The sequence below is a fragment of the Megalops cyprinoides genome, chromosome 24 (genome assembly GCF_013368585.1).
Source record: "Megalops cyprinoides isolate fMegCyp1 chromosome 24, fMegCyp1.pri, whole genome shotgun sequence".
Taxonomy (NCBI): Eukaryota; Metazoa; Chordata; class Actinopteri; order Elopiformes; family Megalopidae; genus Megalops; species Megalops cyprinoides.
In genome coordinates this window covers 17,641,174-17,660,545 of record NC_050606.1, presented here as the reverse complement: position 1 = coordinate 17,660,545, position 19,372 = coordinate 17,641,174, and the positions used below count along the sequence as shown (strand labels likewise).

General features: G+C 46.0%; 1 protein-coding gene across 1 annotated transcript; it reads right to left on the bottom strand.

The window, feature by feature from the left end:
- Nucleotides 1-721: 721 nt before the first annotated feature.
- On the bottom strand, nucleotides 722-17,630 carry LOC118770959 (cyclin-dependent kinase 13-like). The gene is made up of 14 exons (XM_036518753.1): nucleotides 16,008-17,630; nucleotides 10,506-11,099; nucleotides 8,220-8,387; nucleotides 7,346-7,485; nucleotides 6,761-6,931; nucleotides 6,137-6,326; nucleotides 5,330-5,386; nucleotides 4,338-4,439; nucleotides 4,148-4,225; nucleotides 3,777-3,893; nucleotides 3,302-3,433; nucleotides 2,777-2,973; nucleotides 1,948-2,448; nucleotides 722-1,506 (listed from the first exon to the last, which is right to left on the bottom strand). The coding sequence occupies exons 1-14, from the start codon at nucleotides 17,120-17,122 to the stop codon at nucleotides 803-805; spliced, it is 4,266 nt and encodes a 1,421-aa protein (XP_036374646.1). The 5' UTR covers nucleotides 17,123-17,630; the 3' UTR covers nucleotides 722-802.
- Nucleotides 17,631-19,372: the final 1,742 nt, after the last annotated feature.

Genomic DNA, 19,372 nt, shown 5'->3' with positions numbered 1-19,372 from the left:
AACCAGTTTTTCAATTTGTATTTCTTTAATAAACATTTGCAAGGGGGGAAAACAAAATCATAGTACAAAAAAGACGTTGTTGCCTTTATTTTTAAACCAGGGTTCAATACAATTTTTTCTTCTTCACGTGGTTTTGATTTTACAATAACCAACCGCAGAACGCCTTACTCGTGTTGTAAATTTTCCAGGAAAAAAAAAAAATTACAGGGCAGATTACAGTCTGAAATGATCAGTACTTTACAAAACAGTTCTCCACAGAGAAGACCAAACTTCCAGTGCCTTCAGTAGACCTCTTGGATTTCTATGAAATGTAGTTGGTCCAAATCTATGTTAAATTCTCTGCACAGGTAGCTCATTTTCTTTCATACCTAAAACAGGTTCAGACTACTCTTTCAGCAGTGCGAAACCTTTATTACTAATTTGCCCTACAGCAATTAAAAATAATACAACTGCTAGAATATGGATAAAAAGGATTACCTGCTCTGGTAAATGTGCACTCAAAAAAGGTAAAAGTTTAATTTAAAAGACTGCAGTAGAATAAGATTAAAAACAATACGAAATGGTAAGAGCAAGAAAGCCCCCCCGCCCCCCCGTTTGCCTCCCTTCCCATTTGCCTTATACCTTTCCCAGATACAGGGAAAATGATTTTCACTTAATGAATTCTTAATCATTACAAATCATGTCAGTTTTCCCCCATAATTAGGGCCTGAGAGGGTTTTGCTTGTGGTAGTTTTTTTTTTTTTTTTTTTTTCTTGTTCTGGCTTCTGCCCTGTCCCGTCCCGTCCTGCTGCGAGGCTCTGGGTCAGAAGGGTAGCCCTCGCCCCCTTAGCGCCGCTGCGTTCATGTGGGGCATGAATCCGGGGGGGAAGGGGGGCGCCCCTGGCTGGGAGGGGGAGCCCCAGGCATGGCCTGGGGGAGGGAGCGCGGGTGGGGGCGGAAGGGGGCCGTCCGGTCGGCCCATGCCGTGGTTGTAGCCGTGGAGAAGGCCCTCGGGCAGAGGGCTGTGATTGTACTCGAAGCGGTGGTCCTTGTCCCCGCTAAACAGCACGGCCCCGCCCCGCCCGGCCTCCTGGTAGCCGGGGGTGTGCGGCTGTGAGGAGGAGGAGGAGGAGGAAGGGGCAGCTGTGTTGCTGAACATGTCCCTCAGAGAGTTGGGCGGCAGCCGGCCCAGGTAGCTGGCCCCGAAGCCTTCGCCGGGATACCCCGAGGGGGGGAAGGGAGGAGGCAGCGGGGCGAAGCTGGGTGGGGGTGGGATCTCTGGGTGAGGAGGGGGCAGAGGAGGCGGGTAGTTGGGTTCCGTGGGCCCGCCTCCCTCGCCGGTGGCCCCGCCCCCGGCACTGTTGTGCGGCTGCGCGAGGGAAGCCTTTGACACGCCGTTGGCGTCGGGGGCCAGCCGGTAGTCCAGGTCCTCGCTGGGAGGGGGCGGCTCCGGGGGCTCAGGGGGTCTCTGGTCCGGGGGCAGGATGGGTGGCTCCTGTGGGACAGGCACTCCACCACCCTCTGACACTGCAGGGGGACAAGATGGGACCCAGGTGGTTAGAGGAGGACAATGCAGAACAGTATAATAAATGATATAGTATTAGTAGTATATAATATAGTGTAATAGTCACCACCATTTCACACTGTCGTACCATTTATACCACGTATTTGAAGTAAGATGGGCAGCTCCACAAGAGCTGCTCTCCACTGACTCTTGCCTCTGGATATTTTAGGTCTGGATTTATATTTGTACATTTGTACTTAATCATATAATTTATATTTATTTAAGGTCAATTATATAATTAAGGTTATTTAATGTCATTACTCAAAGTTAAGGATGAAGTGTACTGTGGTTATATCAAATCTGAGCCTTAGTCTTGACAGTAGATACAGTCCATAATGTTTATTCAGCTTTCAGCCAGGCATCATCTATCACAAGTTCAGCAGACGGTTCATTCATGTGTTCACCTGGTGAGACGGGGGGCAGGGGCGGGCTGGGTTCGGGGGGCTTCACTTCCGCGGGCGTGTCCTGCCCCCCTGCTCCGCCCGCAAGGGCGGGGACGGCGTCGCCCCCCTCAGGCGGGCCGACGGGGGTCTTCATCTGCGTCTGCTGGGCCTGAAGCAGCTGGGCCAGGAGCATGGTGACGGCGCTCTGCACAGCCGCCGAGGCTGCCTCTCCCTCCAGCCTGCCTCCCTGCAGGGGCAGTGGGGGGGTTCGGGGCGCCCCCCCTCCCTGGGCGGGCCTGGGGGGCTCCGGGGGCGGGGCAGCCGGCTCCGGGGGCCTCTCCGCCTCTCCCAGCATGCCGGTGGGCAGCGAGACCTGGGTGAGCTGCTGCAGCGTCTCGGGGTTCACCTTGATGTTCATGGCCTGGGCAAACTGCGCCATGCTGACCGAGCTCTTGGACTGCAGCAGGTTCACCATCACCGCCAGCTGATCTGGGGTAAGCTGAGAGCCAGGGGCCTTCGAGTCTGTGGAAGTGTGGGGGCGAACAGGGCAGCAAAATTCAAGATCAGGACAGAAGTACTTTAAATATGTATCAACAAGAATTAGTCAAATTCTGCCTTTTGCCCCACCATCCCATTAGGAGGACCTTTCAGCTCTCAGAAATGTACTTTTTACCCATTACTAACAAAAGTGGCATCACCAGCAAAAAAGGGAGCGTGCCTCATATGAAAGCTGACTGTGCAAAGGATGCTCCAGAATTTAAAGAGCTGACAGCAGTCTTTAATAGTAATCCAATCAGAAGATCAGGAGGGGGATTCGCTTGGAGGAGGATTGGTATGGCTTGGTACTGACCCAGCAGGCCCGAGGTCCCGGCGCCGGGGGGTTTGTGCTGGCCGGGGGCGGGGAGGCCCTGGGGGGTGTTGTTGTGGCTGTCATCCAGGCCTGGCTCCTTGCGGGGCGCCTTGGGCGCGGCCTGGTCCTCCGCCATCTGCTTCTGCCGTCGCCGCTTCTTGCTCCACAGCTCGTGGCAGTCCTGCCACAGCGGGAGGCTGGGGAAGGGGAGGAGAGAGACGGGGGGGACCCCGATCAGAGACTGGCCATGCATTACATCGCATTACATTTCATTTAGCAGACAATGTTATCCAAAGCAACATCCGGCACAAAAGACCAGAGGTGTATCCATTCAAGCTGAATGAACAACAGTGTCAGTCCAGTGAGTGTGAGCGTAACACCATTCAAACCCTTCCACATGTTAAGCTATGCTACCTGTCTAGACAAGGAAAACCAAGTACACTACCATGCATCACAGTCACTCGACTCCATGGGGCATAAATGAATAAGGAAACCTAATGCACGACGTCCGGCAGGAACACCTACTCAGGGGTGGGCATCTTGGCTGGGTCGACGTCCCTGAGGAATTCGCTGTTGAGCGCCTGCTCTGCGGTGCAACGTTTGCTGGGGTCCAGGGCCAGCATGTGGTCAAACAGGTCTAGGGCGGCGGGTGGTACACTGTCCAGGGGAAAGGTGGGCGGATGTTACAGGAACTCGCACGGTGTATGTGAACACAAGACACATGACCAAAATACACGCCTACCAAACATGGTCAAACACCATCTCATCATAACCATGACGTTCACACATGCGATATACCAGATAACATCTCTAGTTCTCAGTCTCTAACTACTCTACTTACTCTAGTTCTCAGTCTACACTCCACTCAGTCCATGAGGGCTGCAATGCAGCAGGTATTCCAGCTATTTTTAAACTGCTGCCTTATGGTAAATTGGTTCAGTAAAGTCACTGACTGTAGGATCCAATCAGAAATAATCATCAACTTTGGACAAACACGTACAATGCAAACTCCTCCCTCAGCCGCCGGCGATACTGTTTCTTTGGTTTCATGGTGTTGAAGAAGGGCAGTTTGATGACATCTGGCCACACCGCAGGGCAGGGGCTCCCACAGATTCGGCTGCAAGAGGGAAAGGGACAGAAGACATTTGGTTGACAGTACAACATTGCTGAACTGGTGTGACTGGGGTCAAGATGCCTGACAAAATGTCACAGGCCTGACATTTACATGGGCGTTTGGTCAATTTGCAGAGAGGCCACCATCTTACGGGATCATCGAAAATGCTAGAAAAAAACGAATCAGTCACCCCTCTCCTAAGATGATAATGCACATATCACCCCTATCATCCTCACGTTTAACATGGAAGACGTTACCTGATGAGCTCCAACTGGGCAAGCTCCTGGTTGGCCTGAAAGATGGGCTTCTTGGTGAACAGCTCTCCCAGGATGCACCTGTGGGTGGAGATCGGCGGCCATGAGGCAGCGAATCGAGTACTGGGGGGGACAAGGTGGGGCTACATCTGCAGAATGACCAGAGCAGCACCCCAGCAGCTGAGACTCTTACCCGCAGCTCCAGACGTCAATGGCCGGCGAGTACCTCTCCTCTCCCAGCAGCAGCTCCGGTGGCCGGTACCACAGGGTGATCACCTTGTTAGTGTATGGCCGACTAGGGAAGAGAAATGAATCGTGTAGCCAAGTCAGGGAATTTGATACTGAGGGACAAGCCACAGAGGCCGCCACACTGATACAAGCAAGACAGGAATAAAGGACAGCGAGACATGGAGGAGAGAAAAAAATAAACATGGCTAGAAGGAGAACGTGAATCTTCGGGAGTAAAAGCCTTTCGGCTGCCTCCTACTGCAGGCTGTAGATCATAGAGCGGCAGAAAGACAGACAGATAAGTGAATGGACAAGGAGACCTAGGTAAGTATGATGGATATATAACTGTTGGTGTGTGTTGGGAAAGAAGACTGCAGACAATTTATGGGGTCACTGTGACCCGAATCCACTTCCTTTGAAGAGGAAAAAAAATCCTGGCTCAGGAGCAACACGTTGAGCCATAGCCATTTAGTACATAGCTGCAGAATTAACAGAAACCTGAACTGCTTGGAAGATCTTTTTCAGTGTCACCAAAACAAAACTACTGATCTAGAAATGAAACAAAGCAAACCAACTTGATTAATATTTTCCAAATGAACTCGATCTAATATTTTCATGCCAGATGATGACGCTAATGTTTGTAGTACGAAACTTTGATTTGTTTTATTGTTTGGTTGATTGTTTCACGATTCCAGGGAATCTACCCAAGTTCTGTGGAAGTAAAAAAAAACTGTTGCAAGACTTTATTCAGAGTTGAGATGAGAAACGATGATTGGATCATATCCATCTCTCCTTTGAGAATTTGGCATACGTGTAAAAACAATTACAGCACCATCAAAATATCGTATCGTACACTCCCATGAGGACAGTTATGCTGCTCCAGATTTTGTTGTACCTCATGAAACATGAGCCGATATTGCATAAGGGACAGAATATGTAGCTGGGGACTGCACTCACCTCTCTTCTGAGCTGTAGAGCCTTGCCAAGCCAAAATCTGCGAGCTTAATCTGCCCTCTGGTGGAGACAGAAAGAAATGGCTTAGGTTGAGCTAGACCATTAGAACCTTTAAATCACCAGTGTTGGCCCTGGTATTCTCTTATCCATTCCAGCAGAGTTCTTATTCTTGCATGCAAATGTTATTTTAGCTTCCAAAAAGTGAGCTGCAAATAAATTCTGAGATACAGGAGCAAACGGACACCGGAACACAGATGCATCCCAGCCCGAAGTTACCTGAGCATCATCTATCTTGAGGGAAGCTCTGGTTCTTTACATTATTGGCATTTAGCAGACGTTCTTATCCAGAGCAACTTACATCAGTTACAGTTTTTTTTTTTTTTTTTTTACAAAGTTATTCATTTATCCCGCTGGATATTTGCTGAGGCAATTGTGAGTTAAGCACCTTGCCCAAGGGTACAGCAGCAGTGCCCCTGCGGGGAACTAAACCACCAATCTTTCAGTTACGAGTCCTGTTCCTTAACCACGCTGCACTGCCATTCTGCCTATTAATGTTATAGTTCCCAACAACAAAAGTGTCAGTGCACCACTGAATGTCATTACAGCAGGCCAACATCCATGATGGCGCAACCCTTCCTAAACGTTTTTTGATCTAAACTCAGCTATGGAGGTCCACCTAATGAACCTAATTATGTCCACCACCCTTATTACTGGGGGGGAAAGTAAACATGGAGGGAGGCAGAGAGCCAACTCCCATAACCCTCCCAGCACATCCATATTCACACTGAAACCCACACCCCCAAACCTCACTTGTTGTTGAGCAGGATGTTGGAGCACTTGATGTCCCGGTGCAGGAAGTTCTTCTTGTGGCAGTAGTCCAGGCCCTCCAGCAGCTGCCGCATGAAGGACTTGATGTGGCTCTCGTTGAAGTGGACCAGGCCTGACTCCAGCAGCCCCATCAGGTCATGGTCCATGTACTCGAAGACCAGGTAGAATGCACCTGAGGAGGAGTCAGAGTGGCGGGTGAGCGACAACTACCAACTCAGTGGGGGGTGAGCAACAACCACCAACTTAATGGTCACACAGGTTTAGACTCAAATAAGAAGCAACATACTCTCCATAGCATTTTACAGGTTGTCTCTATGGTGGAATTTCAACAGAATAAACCACATGAACACTAGTGAAACTGTCATGCCTCCCACTTCAAAATGTTCGCAATGTTTTAATGGTACCTCCTCAGCTATATAGATACCCGTTATATCAAAGTCCATCACAATGAATACAATACCATCTGAGTTCGTTACGTGGTCAGGTACTCTAATCTGAGTCTAATGAAAAATTTCATTGCAGCCTATAAAAACAGAGTTACTTCTCCCTAACAGACCACTGAGATAATAAAGAGCTACTGGCTGATTGGTTAATGCGGGAGAGTACCTTTGTCGTTCTTGAAGTCGAGGGCATCCTCCTTGTCGGTGACGATCTCCTTCATGTTGATGATGCTCTTGTGGTTGAGCTGCCTCAGGATCTTGATCTCGCGGATGGCAGTGATGGGGAAGCCTTCCTTCTCGTTGTCCAGGCGCACCTTCTTCAGCGCCACCATTTCGGCTGCCGGAGGGAAGAGGGAGACGGGCACATGCAGGTGGTGGGGGGGGTCACACAACACCCAGCAACCAAATGACTCATCGTCACATATAACAACTCAAAAACTCTCACACAGCCCTTTCAGAACTGCTGCATCAGAACATGCGCAACAAATAACACGTATTCAAGGCGACTGCTTACAAATTCACACATACAGCTGCTCAGGACATCCAAAAGGGTCACATTTGATCAAGAGGCTTCCCATATCAATCAACTCCCTCTCCCATATATTTAAATGAAGCGATGCTAAAAATGTCAACCAACTAATCTAATCCAGTTAAAACACACTGAGGCGCATTTCAGTTATCACACTAATCTGCTTTAAGGGGAAACCTAAAACCAGGTAAAGAGACAGATAAAAGCAGCGGAGGTTCTCACAGGTGTCTTTGTCTCTGGCCTTGTACACCTGCCCGTAGGTGCCCTCCCCAGTGATGCCGATGATCTCAAACTTGTCCACGCAGCGCTTCCCCCAGTAAATCTCTGTCTCCTTGATTTCACCGAACCGAGGGCCGCAGATCCTGCAGGTGAATTCGCTTTAGCATAAGGGGATCCATGCTCGAGAAGCGGGCGGTTATATGTAACATGGGTATCTCAGTGATCAGAGGAAGCTTTGGGATGTGACATTTGTAAACCGGTTAGACTACGACACACTGACTCATGCCAGTAGATTCTTTGCATGACAAACACGTGTAAAACCTGTGACCTGTAAATCCAGACTTAATCACTCTTGGAATGGGAATTCACAAAGATATTCTGATAGGAAGGTTTTTGCTTTGAATACTGCATTTCAAATGCAGGTTGAAATGCCACCACCAAGGAAACACTGAAATACAGACACACTAGGCTCTGCCATGGCCAGTTCTCCCATACATCCAAGAGGAAGACTCCATGGCAGTGAGCCACCAGGAGAGGCATGGGAAGAAATTCCTACTTTTATGATTAATAGTTTATTAATAATTTTATAACCAACTCTGTATTTTCTTAACAGACACTTATGTATTGCAACTTATGTAGCTCACAGTTTTAACATGGATCCATTTATGTATTTACTATGCATTTACTGAGGCAATGTAGGTTAAGCTGCTGCTCAAGTGCCTTACCCCACTTGGGACTCAAACTTGCAACAATATGGTTTCAAGCAAATTTCCCTAGCTGCTCTTCTGCCCGGTAAGGACTGCGACAGAACAGTGGGATGATGGGAGAATACCACCCAAAGATGGAATTTGAGCGGAAAAGGGAAACGGGTGATTACTTGGGTCTGCGCCGTGGTGTGGAGGTCTTTTTGTCGTTGGGGGAGCTGCGGGGGGAGCTGGGGTCGCCCCCGGGCAACTCGGGGGGCAGCGGGAGGTCACTGAGGAGCGGGCGGGGCTTGTGCTCAGACTTCTTCTTCCCGGAGTTGGATGGCAGGCAGTCCTTGATGCTACGCGGCAACAGGAGGAGAGGGGAAGAGGGTGAATTCAGAGACACAGGCCATTTCCAACAACAGACACTGCTACACAATCTAAAAAGTTTGGATACACCTGATTAAGATAGTGGGCAACATACTTTCAAAGGCATTTTGATCTACAGACATGCTTAAATGCTTATACTTGTCTAAGAAACAAATTTCAAATAGTAAAGTTGATTTTTTTAAAGTCAATTTTTTAAAAAAATATTTTTTGGCTATTTAGAGAATCTAAAATATAAGAATATAAGTTTAGATTTGTTTAACACTTTTTGGTCACTGTATAGGTCTATTTGTGTTATTTCATAGTTCTGATGTCTGTTATTCTAAAATGTGGAAAATAGTTAAAAAAAAAAAAGTAGGTGTGCCCACACTTTTGACTGGTACTATATATAGATGTTCACCTGGCTCTATTAACTCCCCTTATTCATGAAAAACATTAAAACAAATTTAAAAATTAATGTGGCACTATGTGTACAAATTACTAGTTTCTTTTCAACATGACCTTTTGCACCCTGATTTCAAACATTGTGAGAATCTGTGGCAAATGGTGATGTGGAAGCAAGCACGCCAAATAGTTGGATTTATTACTCCTGGATAAAATATACTGTTACTATATTAAAAACTGGAGGCCCACAGGGTGTAAACATTACCCTCTGCCCAAACAGACAGTGGGTTCAACTCAAGCGCATTCACAGCTTCCAGGGTGGTGACACATTAGTGCTATTATTTGTTCCCATTCTCAAAAAACAACTCTTTTTCCATAACAGGAAGTGAGCGTCTTCAGTTTCAGAGTTGTGACCTTACAAAGGTCAACCTCACTCTCAACTGGAAAAAAAATTTTTTTTTTTTGCTAAGACTTCAACAGGCTTTAACCTGCAAGTAAAAAAACAGATTTCCCTCTTCGTGCTGATAAGCCCAGTACAATATCCTGTTCCTGTGTGAGAATTTGGCTTTGCCCGAGCTGACTGAGGCAGTGAAACCACAGCCACCCCACCCCACCAGTCTGCTATCTGTACTGCCTGTCCTCTCTCCCTCACCGTAACAAACGGCCTGACGCTAAAGCTCTGTGGCACCGAGCTGCCGTCAGAGCCAACGAGGTGTGAAAAGCTGCAAATACAGAGAGCATGAGTCAGAGCAGGCGCGGCACTCAAGCTCTGAGAGACTGCTCACCGTGCTGTAGTCCCCTTAGCCACTGCTGCTCACCCTGCTCTACTCCCCTTAGCCGCCGCTGCTAACCCTGCTCTATTGCTCTGAGCAACTGTTCAGCCTCCTCTGTTCCCCTTAGCAATTGCTCACAGTAGGGCTGTGCGATATGACCAAAGTCTTATATCCCGATATGTATCGTTACCGGGATATGAAATGACCTATATCACGATATAGCACATTTTCTGTAAATTCAATGAATAAATAGTTTATATAAAATGAACACATGGAAAGGCCCATTTCTTATTACATTTTGAATTATATACTCAACAAATAAAAAGTACTTACTCATATTTGATTATTTTTCCATGCAAGGTCACACAGGTGTGATTAGCCGTTTAGCACGTATGCTAAAACCGGTGCAATTAAAATGCTAGATTGGAAAAGTTCTAGCTAATTTTATCTTTGAGGAAACAGCGATTTAACTTTAAAAAATATAGCAAATGCCAACTGAAAACTATGAGAAGCTTAATAACGCTAATGAAAACATAACAAACCACGCAACGTAACACGTGCGTGTGTGTGTGTGTGTGTGTGAAAGGGATAAGCATGTAACAAAGTATAAAATATTAATGTATTAATTACCGTCAAGTTTGTGATTTGCGACACAACGAAATAAACGATAGAGCATAATATGAAACGATAGATGTTTTCCTATCGTCACGTGATATATATCGTCATATCGCACAGCACTAGCTCACAGTTCTCTATTCCCCTTAGCCACTGCTCACAATGCTCTGCTCCTTTCACAGACTGCTCAACATGCACCATGCTTCCTCCTTCTCTGTACTATGTAATTGGTGGTGACATCTCAGCAGGCCTAACAAGGTGTAGTAAAGGAGGGATTTACAGAGATTTAGGGATTTATCCTGCTCGGCTGCCACTAACCTGTCCACTCCATCCAGGTGCTCCAGCAGGGTGGGGGGCAGGGGGAGGGAGGCGAGCGTGCTCATGGCGGGAGCGTTCGTGCGGTCTCTGTCTTTACCGCCCTGTCCGGAAGCGGGGGGCTTTTTCTTCTCCCGGGGCGGCTGTGCAGGAGGGTCTTCCTTCCCCTTGCTGTCTTTACTGGCCTGGGGAGGCGCCGCCGCAGGCTTCTTCATGGGGCCTTCGCCTGGGGACCGGGGGCAGCTTAACGGCGGGGTCCGGGGGCCCTTTTCCGGGGGCGGGGAGGGAGGCCGGCTCTTCTTGGCGGCGGGGCCGGGGCTGGGCTGGGGGGCGGCGGCGGCAGCGGCAGCGGCAGAGGTCTGGGAGGGGGCCTTGGTGGGCGTGGAGGGGTCGCCGGAGCTCTTTGCGCGGGCCGCAGCCTCGGCGGCCTTGGCCCTCTTCTGCTTGCTGAGCTCAGCCGCCAGGCTGCTCTTGAAGGTGAGCGTGCTGGGGGACAGGGTGGAGGGCTGGCTGCCCGACCGGGACCGGGAGCGTGAGCGGGACCGGCGGTGCCGGGACGAGGCGTACGGGCTGCGGCTACGGGAGCGAGCACATCTCCTACAGGGGGGAGAGGAGAGAGGCAGAGACAAAACCCATCAGCAACACACCCCAACACCACTGAAACAGGCACAATGTAGCATCCACTCAGCCATTTAAGCAACAACCTGTACTAGGCAAGATTCACCGAACAGGAGATGGGTCACACTGACAATGCCTACAGAGATAAAAACCACAGAAAATGTTCCACAGCCCCACCCAAGGAGCCCTGTGTCTTAACTAGACCTGTATCTGCTGGGTATTAAAATTAAATATTTCTCAACTGCACTGAAATATAATGGCCAGACCTTTAGGATACACAAGCGTGTCTCTGAGAGGGTGTGATGTGCACTCAGAACAGCGGGAACCATAACCAGCCCCACAAGGTGGCTCAGTGGCTGGATGAGACCAGAGGTCACATTCTGAACCAGCTACGCACTCCGACCCTGTTGCAGGAGGTTGAACACTGTAAACAGGCAAGTTCTCCTAAATTAACTACACACACACACACATATAGACGTGGACAAATTTGTTGGTACCCTTCCACAAAAAAAGAACCCACAATTTTTCTGAAATACCTTGAAACTGACAAAAGTAATTGGCATCAATCATTGTTTATTTCAAATTTAATAAAAATCAGACTCTGCTTTTGATTTTTGATTCAACAGAATATTTTAAATAACAAAACAAATAAAAATGGCATGGACAAAAATGATGCGACCCTTAACCTAATATTTTGTTGCACAACCTTTAGAGGCAATCACTGCAAACAAACGATTTCTGTAGCTCTCAATGAGACTTCTGCCCCTGTCAACAGGTAGTTTGGCCCACTCTTCCTGAGCAAACTGCTCCAGCTGTCTCGGGTCTGAAGGGTGCCTTCTCTAGACTGCATGTTTCAGCTCTTTCCATAGATGTTTGATAGGATTCAGATCAGGGCTCATAGAAGGCCACTTCAGAATAGTCCAATGTTTTGTTCTTAGCCATTCTTGGGTGCTTTTAGCTACGTGTTTTGGGTCATTATCCTGGTGGAGGACCCATGACCTGGGAGTGAGACAGAGCTTTCTGACACTGGGCAGTAAGTTTCGCTCCAGAATGCCTTGATAGTCTTGAGATTTCATTGTGCCCTGCCCTCAATATGCATTTTAGCAAATTCCAGTCTGGCTTTTTTATGTTTTTCTTTCAACAGTGGAGTCCTTCTGGGTCTTCTTCCTCAAAAAGCGACGGATGGTGTGATCAGACACTGATGTACCTCGACCTTGGAGTTCAGCTTGTATCTCTTTGGAAGTTTTCCTTGGCTCTTTGTATACCATTCGCTCCATCCTTCTGTTCAATCTGGGGTCGATTTTCCTCTTGCGGCTGCGTCCAGGGAGGTTGGCTACAGTCCCATGGACCTTAAACTTCTTAATAATATTTGCAACTGCAGTCAAAGGAACATCAAGCTGCTTGGAGATGGTCTTATAGCCTTTACCTTTAACATGCTTGTCTATAATTTTCTTTCTGATCTCCTCAGACAACTCCCTCCTTTGCTTTCTCTGGTCCATGTTCAGTGTGGTGCACACATTGATACCAAATAGCAGAGTGACTACTTTTCTCCATTTAAATAGGCCGAATGACTGATTACAAGATTGAAGACATGTGTGATACTAATTAAAGAAAACATTTAGGTTGAAATATCACTTTAATCCAATTATTTATAATCTTTTCTATGGGTACCAACAAATCTGTCCAGGCCATTTTGGAATATATTTGTAGAATACGCAATAATTTATCTCTTTCCACACTTTCTTTGCTTTACTCTATGATATACCAAAGGCATGCAAGTATACATGAGACAATTGCTTTTCATTTCATCACTTTTCAGGAGGAATGAAGCATTGTTTCAATAAGTTGTAAGGGTATCAACAAATTTGTCCACATCTGTACATGCAAGTATGCAACACACATCATCCATTGTATCAACATAATCCAGTTGTTTCTGCCAATCTTGCATAAACCTGAAATGGAAATAAACTCTTGCATTTGTGACAGCCACTTTTACCTACATTACCTGTATGATTTTACAAGTTGTTGTACAGCATTCACCCACCTAGAAAAAGAGATCCTACTCAAAACTAAGGAATTCTCTATCCCTCACATTAGGTATTTCACAAAGTTCTCATATGATGGAATGTTACATATTCTGCACCAGCAAATGCACAAAAAAATGTGAAAAATGCAGCCATTTCTAAGCACAAAAATTGGACTGTATCCAAATAAATTACAGCTTTTTTGTTTTAAAAAAAACATTTCAGCAAGTCTATTAGACTGCTTTTAGTTATTCACACAACATTAATAGCTAGCTAAAGAAGCAAATTAAATAAACCCCTTGCTAAGATCTAAGGTCAAAGCTATAGCAAAAAATGTTGTGCCAAGGGTACAACAAAATAATGTGCAGAACACTTTTTTGCCGTTTCAATGCCAGCGGCACTTCTTGGACAAAGGGTTGCTGATGTCCTGAACTCTCTGTATTGTAACAGCTAAGGCAGGCGGCTGTTTTCAGACCGACTGTGGAGCGTGGAGGCTGCGCTGAGGTGAAGCAGAAAACCTATCAGCATGCCTGCTCTCCTGGTGCCCTATGCCAGTGTGCTCTGGCTGTGCAAGAGGCCATTATCAATAATGCACCTGCAATACGGAGGCTCTCTCAGCAGGGAGCCAAGCCCGTGGCTAAAGACTTCGGGTGGGATGGAATTAGCGTGCATTTGCATAACAGTGAGAGTCACTGACAGTCTCTATACCAGGCAGCAGAGAAGTGAAACAGTGAAGTAACTGCGCAATCAAGTGCTGACTGGTTTCCACTGATCAATAATGCCCAGTCTGGAAAACTAACCCAAACAAAGTACTACTTTTTTTCTTCCATCAAAAGCAGGTTGGGTAAGTTTAGGCTGCACACTAGGTCTTCCCGTTGAGTTTAAAAAAGGAGATAAATGATTAAAAACTCAGGATACCTGCATGAAATATGGGTCTAATTAATCATGTCTACGTAGACCTTCATAGCTCCAGTGAGCTACACAGGCCCTGAATCTGCAGCCAAGCCAAGCAGGTATGGATGACATGGCTTAAATATGTCACAAGTTAACCATGTGCAACTTGGATGACATGAAAATTATATTTTCTTTTCAATTTCAAAATATCGTCTGCACATCTAGCTTTTATTTATGAGGGTATACTTCCAAACACGTGAAATGTCTTTTAGATCATTGGGTGATGGTATAATCTCTACACCAATGACCTCCCAAGAGGCACACACCGATGTAAACAGACGCACACAGACACAGATTGTAAACCCATTTGAAACAAACTACTGAGTGTTTTCTTACTGTCAGTCAACTTCACTATCTTACCTTTGTGTGGAGTGTGTACAGAGCCAAATGCTAAACACTGCATTTCCAAACATACACTCACAGACATCGACAAGAGCGAGCAGTATTGGGGGAAAAAATACAGAGGGGACATAAACACCACCAGCCACAAATGGCTCACAATGGATATATCTCGGCCATTCAGAAGGGAGAGTTGTAGAAATTCACCAATGAGAGGAGAGTAAGCTGCTGAAAGAATTGGTGCATAAAGCCAAGGAACCCTTTTTTCCCCCATAAACGACTCCTCACTATGGTCTTGTATTGTTCTGTACAGAACATGGGAGTCAGTACACCCGCTGCCTTAGATACTAAGCTAGAGGAATGAGCAAAAGACATATCCTTCGCTCCTTTGCTGAACATATTATTGTTGTATTGATAAACTGGGTCGAAGGTTTACTTTACTTTTCTGCCAAACTACACCGTGGTCCATTTACACTAAAATATGAATAATTCAAGGATTTCAATATCTTTACATGCACACTACTCGTTACTCACAACTTAATTATAACTAACATCTCTAAGATGTTAAGGATACGCCGCCAAAGCAAATTTTATCAATTCAAGCAATCGTTAAATGATGACTCATATCGTAACCCTCGAGGTATTTTCCTTAGCAGATACTAATCTTGCCTTCAGTGAAGAAAATGAGTACAACTGCTAAATACGGTTGTGCAAAAAAAAAAATCCCCAGAAAATGCAACAGTAACAATAAAATTTAATTTTGTTACAAACTTTACATCAAGGCTGGCCCATCATAAATAAACTGGAGAAAACAGTTCACTGGAAAAGAAAATACTGTGTGCATACTCGAACTACGCAGTTTTCACTGTTAAAAATGTCGACAGAAACGTGTCGTAGCTGGGCTACATTGTTGAGTATATTCTGGAGGACCATCGCCCCTCCCCAACCCAGAGATTGAAAGGCTACTTTAGCTTGTTGAAGTCGCATTTGTCGAAATCACTGTTGACCAGAAAAGTTTTAAAAGGTCAACATTCAACTGTTCCCACATCTCATCAATATAAGCCTTTAGTTGGAAGTGAAACGTCCACAGACTATTCGTTTAACAACTAAACTCCTGTAGGCTGTGATGTAATGTAGTATCTGTTTACTAATAATTGCATAACTAATTACCGTACACTTAATACATCTGTTGTCCGGTACGTGTAGATATGAAGCTGTGAGCGACCTGACAGGATTATTCTGTTTTAGCTATATTTCTAAATGACTTAATATGACTTCTAGCTAAGCCATGCAGTCGTAGAGTAACCTGTGCAGAAACTGGCGGTAACGCTTGTGCTGTAGGCCTTGCTCCTGGGGCTGATCGTCCTTGAAATACAACCGTCTCAACCTTAGACTGGGATGACAACCACGAACACTTTTCACCCATAACGACCACCGCGACACAAACCTCACTTTGCATCTTGCCTCGTTTCACTGCAAATCAATGTGCTTGTTGACAGAATTAAACTTTCCAACACATTCAGACTATTTTACAATGAATCAAACTCAACAGACTTTCAAGTTACTGTACCTCAAATCGGGGCTCGGGCTGAATGACTTCCTGTAGGGACTTCTTGATCGCCGTCGACTACTGTAAGGACTGGAAGTGAGTTCTCCTTGTTCATATTGGCTATTTCTGATGTAGCTCGGAGACCTGCGTCTGCTGTAGGGACTCGTAGGAGACCTTTGTCGTTTAACGGAGTAGGAGCCGGGTGACTTTGAGTTGTAAGCGCCGTACAGATCCGCATCCCGGCCATAGTAAATAGGACTGGGGGAGCGCCTCTTACTCCCGTAACTGGGGCTTCTTCTGGAAATGAACTGATTATAACCAGCGCCCGGAGACTGATACCCGTAGCCCTGCGAGTAAGACGCCCCATAGGGACTTTCTTCCCTGAGCCCGGGACTTCTTTTGTAGGCCTTGTGGTCCTCACGATCATCCCTGTAAGCTTTCGGGGTGTCCCTATACGCGGTCGGGGGGTCCTTTTCCAGCCTCGTCCTACTTTTTGACCGCTTTGATTCTTTTTTGTCCGGCGACACTAATGTCGCCGGAGCTTTGTTCTTGCCATTGCTGTCAGTACTCCTCCCGACGTCTCTGTTGTGTTTGCTGCCGCTGCGGGACTTGGAGGAAAGGTCTCTCTCTCGGCTGCGGTGGTCATTCCTTTTGTCCTCTCTTTCGAGTCTGTTTCTCTCGCTCGATCGGCTTATTCCCTCTTTTCTTGGGTGCGAGGAGTGTCTCTCTTTTCTCGACCTCCTGCTCGGCGTGCCTGAGCCACCACCGCCCAGGAACTCCGCTTCGTTCAGCCGCTGCAGCAAAAGCCGCTGGGAGTGCGGGTCCGGTCTGGGAGAGGGGCTCCCGGAGAAGCCCTCCGACTGCGAGCTGACATCGTCGTACTCCACCAATGTCCTGAGCTCGCCGTCTCTCTCGAACACGCTCCTCCGTTCGCTGTTAGTCTCGTCCGGCTGCTGGTGTCTCTCCCTGGCGTGTCTGTGCTTCTTTCGGCGAGAGGACGACGACTGCCTCTTTTCCCGGTGTTTCTCGCCCTGAGATGGTGCACCGCCGGGTGCTCTACTTCGTCTCTCTCGGGGATTTCTGTGCTCAGAGGGGCTCCGTCCCCGACCCTCTTGCACCGCCTCCGAGCTCGGCATTTATCGATGAGCCGGATCCACTGTTTGTTTTTGGTTAGCTAGCAGGCTAGCTAGCTATATCCTTTGTTTCTTGTATATCTCAAAGTACACAAAGCGAAGCAACACTGGAAACTAACTAACTAGTAATTTTAAAAGCGGTGATGGTAGCCTACCATGTTCGCTAAGGTTGTAATCCATCCATCACAGGAACCCGGTTACATTATCAGAAAATATGTGACGAAAAGAAATTTAGCTAGCAGAAGTCATTAGCTAGCCCAGCAAGCTAGCTAGCTAGTCAGCTAGCAACAATCCTTTCCATGCATTGCCGGAGATCACTGGAAATCCACGGATCTGGAAATTCATTTCATGTTGTGATCCAATCTCTTAGCCGGTGGTTTTTTGGAATGGAAATATTCTTCAGTTAACTTGCGAAATTGCAGCGTCTTCAGGAGGAGATTAAAAGAAATCTCATGTCTCAGTTCATAAACTTCTTGATGCCTGCCACCATACCACTTCAGTAATACGGAAGTGCGAGCGAGCTAGCGTTATCGTAGTGTTCAACTCCGGCAGATTCAATAAAATGAGTAACGTTTTAAAAATACGTGCCTTTATTTCGATTAATTCTTACAATGGTATCGTGTTGGAACGCGATAATTGGCAATTGCTTTGCAATTGCACCCTATTCTGTGTTTTTTTAAGTTTACAGTAAATTATAATAAAATGTGGAAAATATCTACTGTGGTTAGCTAGGCTGTGTGCGGTTTCAAAATGAACCCTGTCAATCTCTACGTCACTAGCAATGGAAACCCCGACACTGGTTATCTAATAAGTTGCTCTGCTAAGCACGAAAGGAAACACGGTTCTCTCAGTGATCAAAAAAAAAAATATCATCCATGTAAGTTTTCCGTGAGATGCGTTGAAACATATATGTGATGCTCTGCGTTAGTCCCAGAATTACAGTAACGCTTCTTACGGGATGATTAAACGTCAGGAGACATTCATGGCCGCTTCCCTCCCTTCAGCACAGGAACATCCGGTTACAGAGAAAGTGAGAGTACATCGCACACAAAACGCCAGATCGCATGCTCCTAAGTCGCCAAGTAACAGACAGGTGTAAATAATGTATTTCCATATGTCAGTACATACAGTTAAAAAAAATCAGAAATAAACTCACAAAATGTCGGTAGGAACACGATTAAAACTGCCAGTTTTTACCCACATTACCTCTTCCACCTTAAGGGGGCACTGTCCCAAATGATGCAACCCAATGCTTTTTGTCATCTTGTACATGTTGGTAGCTACTGAATACTGTAATTTGGATGAATAGTTTAAGAAGGTATCAAGATTGGGATTTTAAAGAGTCATCTTAATATAACAGCCAATGCTGCAATATCTGTTTTAGTTCATTTGGTATAGTCAGTTGGATTGATTATGCTCAGCTTTTCTGAACACCTCACCGATGGGATATTGTGGCTTTACCATCACATTCATTGTAGTTGCACCTGTAGTTTGTTTTACCCACAATGCAATACAATTGGCAACAATATCCACAAAGATATCCAGCTATAGGTGGAATGTGATAACATACACTATGTAGACAAGACAGACCAATGGTGAGTATCATTATTGAGGACTATGAGGATTTGTGAAAATTTGAGGTGGCAGGAAAATAGAGATAGAGAAGACAAGAAAGGACAAATGTTTGGCCAGTTCTATTATGGCTATATTAAGCTGAATTGTATGTTCAAGTTTAGCTGGTACATAAGTAAAATGCTTAAGGAGTCATACTTCAGGGTCATTGTGACCATTTCTGTGCTTATTCCTATGCTTAACTCTGCATTGGTAATGGGTATGCCATGCCAACCTATAATTTCATGGATAGCATACCTGTAATCTCAAGTTATAACAGGTCATCTTTCTAGTATTACTAAGGATATTTCATCACACCGGAAAGCACTTAATACACAATGACTTTTACTGCACAGCCAATCAGGGTATCAGAAAATTGTCACGAGATTATAAACCCTTTGGTTTATAATTACAAGATTGTAAATCCTACTTGCCTGTCTGATTAGGATTATTATACTATAAAAGTATACCATTCACATGGTGTGACCCTTATCTTTTGACATTTTAAGTGCATGGCGTCATATTTGCCATCTAATAGCTATAGTCAAAAGGGTCAAAGTTGGGAATTTGTTTATAACCTGTTGAAGGGCAAGTGATGCATTTTTTTTGTATTGGGGCAAACACAGTATTTCTACCATCTTT

What these genes read in the sequence shown, in the direction of transcription:
- LOC118770959 (XM_036518753.1), bottom strand. Translation starts at nt 17,122, where the DNA reads ATGCCGAGCTCGGAGGCGGTGCAAGAGGGTCGGGGACGGAGCCCCTCT. An exon ending in GGCCAGAGACAAAGACACCT is followed by an intron (nt 6,932 to 7,345) that starts GTGAGAACCTCC and finishes TCCCTCCGGCAG; the next exon opens with CCGAAATGGTGGCGCTGAAG. An exon ending in AACATCCTGCTCAACAACAA is followed by an intron (nt 5,387 to 6,136) that starts GTGAGGTTTGGG and finishes TGTCTCCACCAG; the next exon opens with AGGGCAGATTAAGCTCGCAG.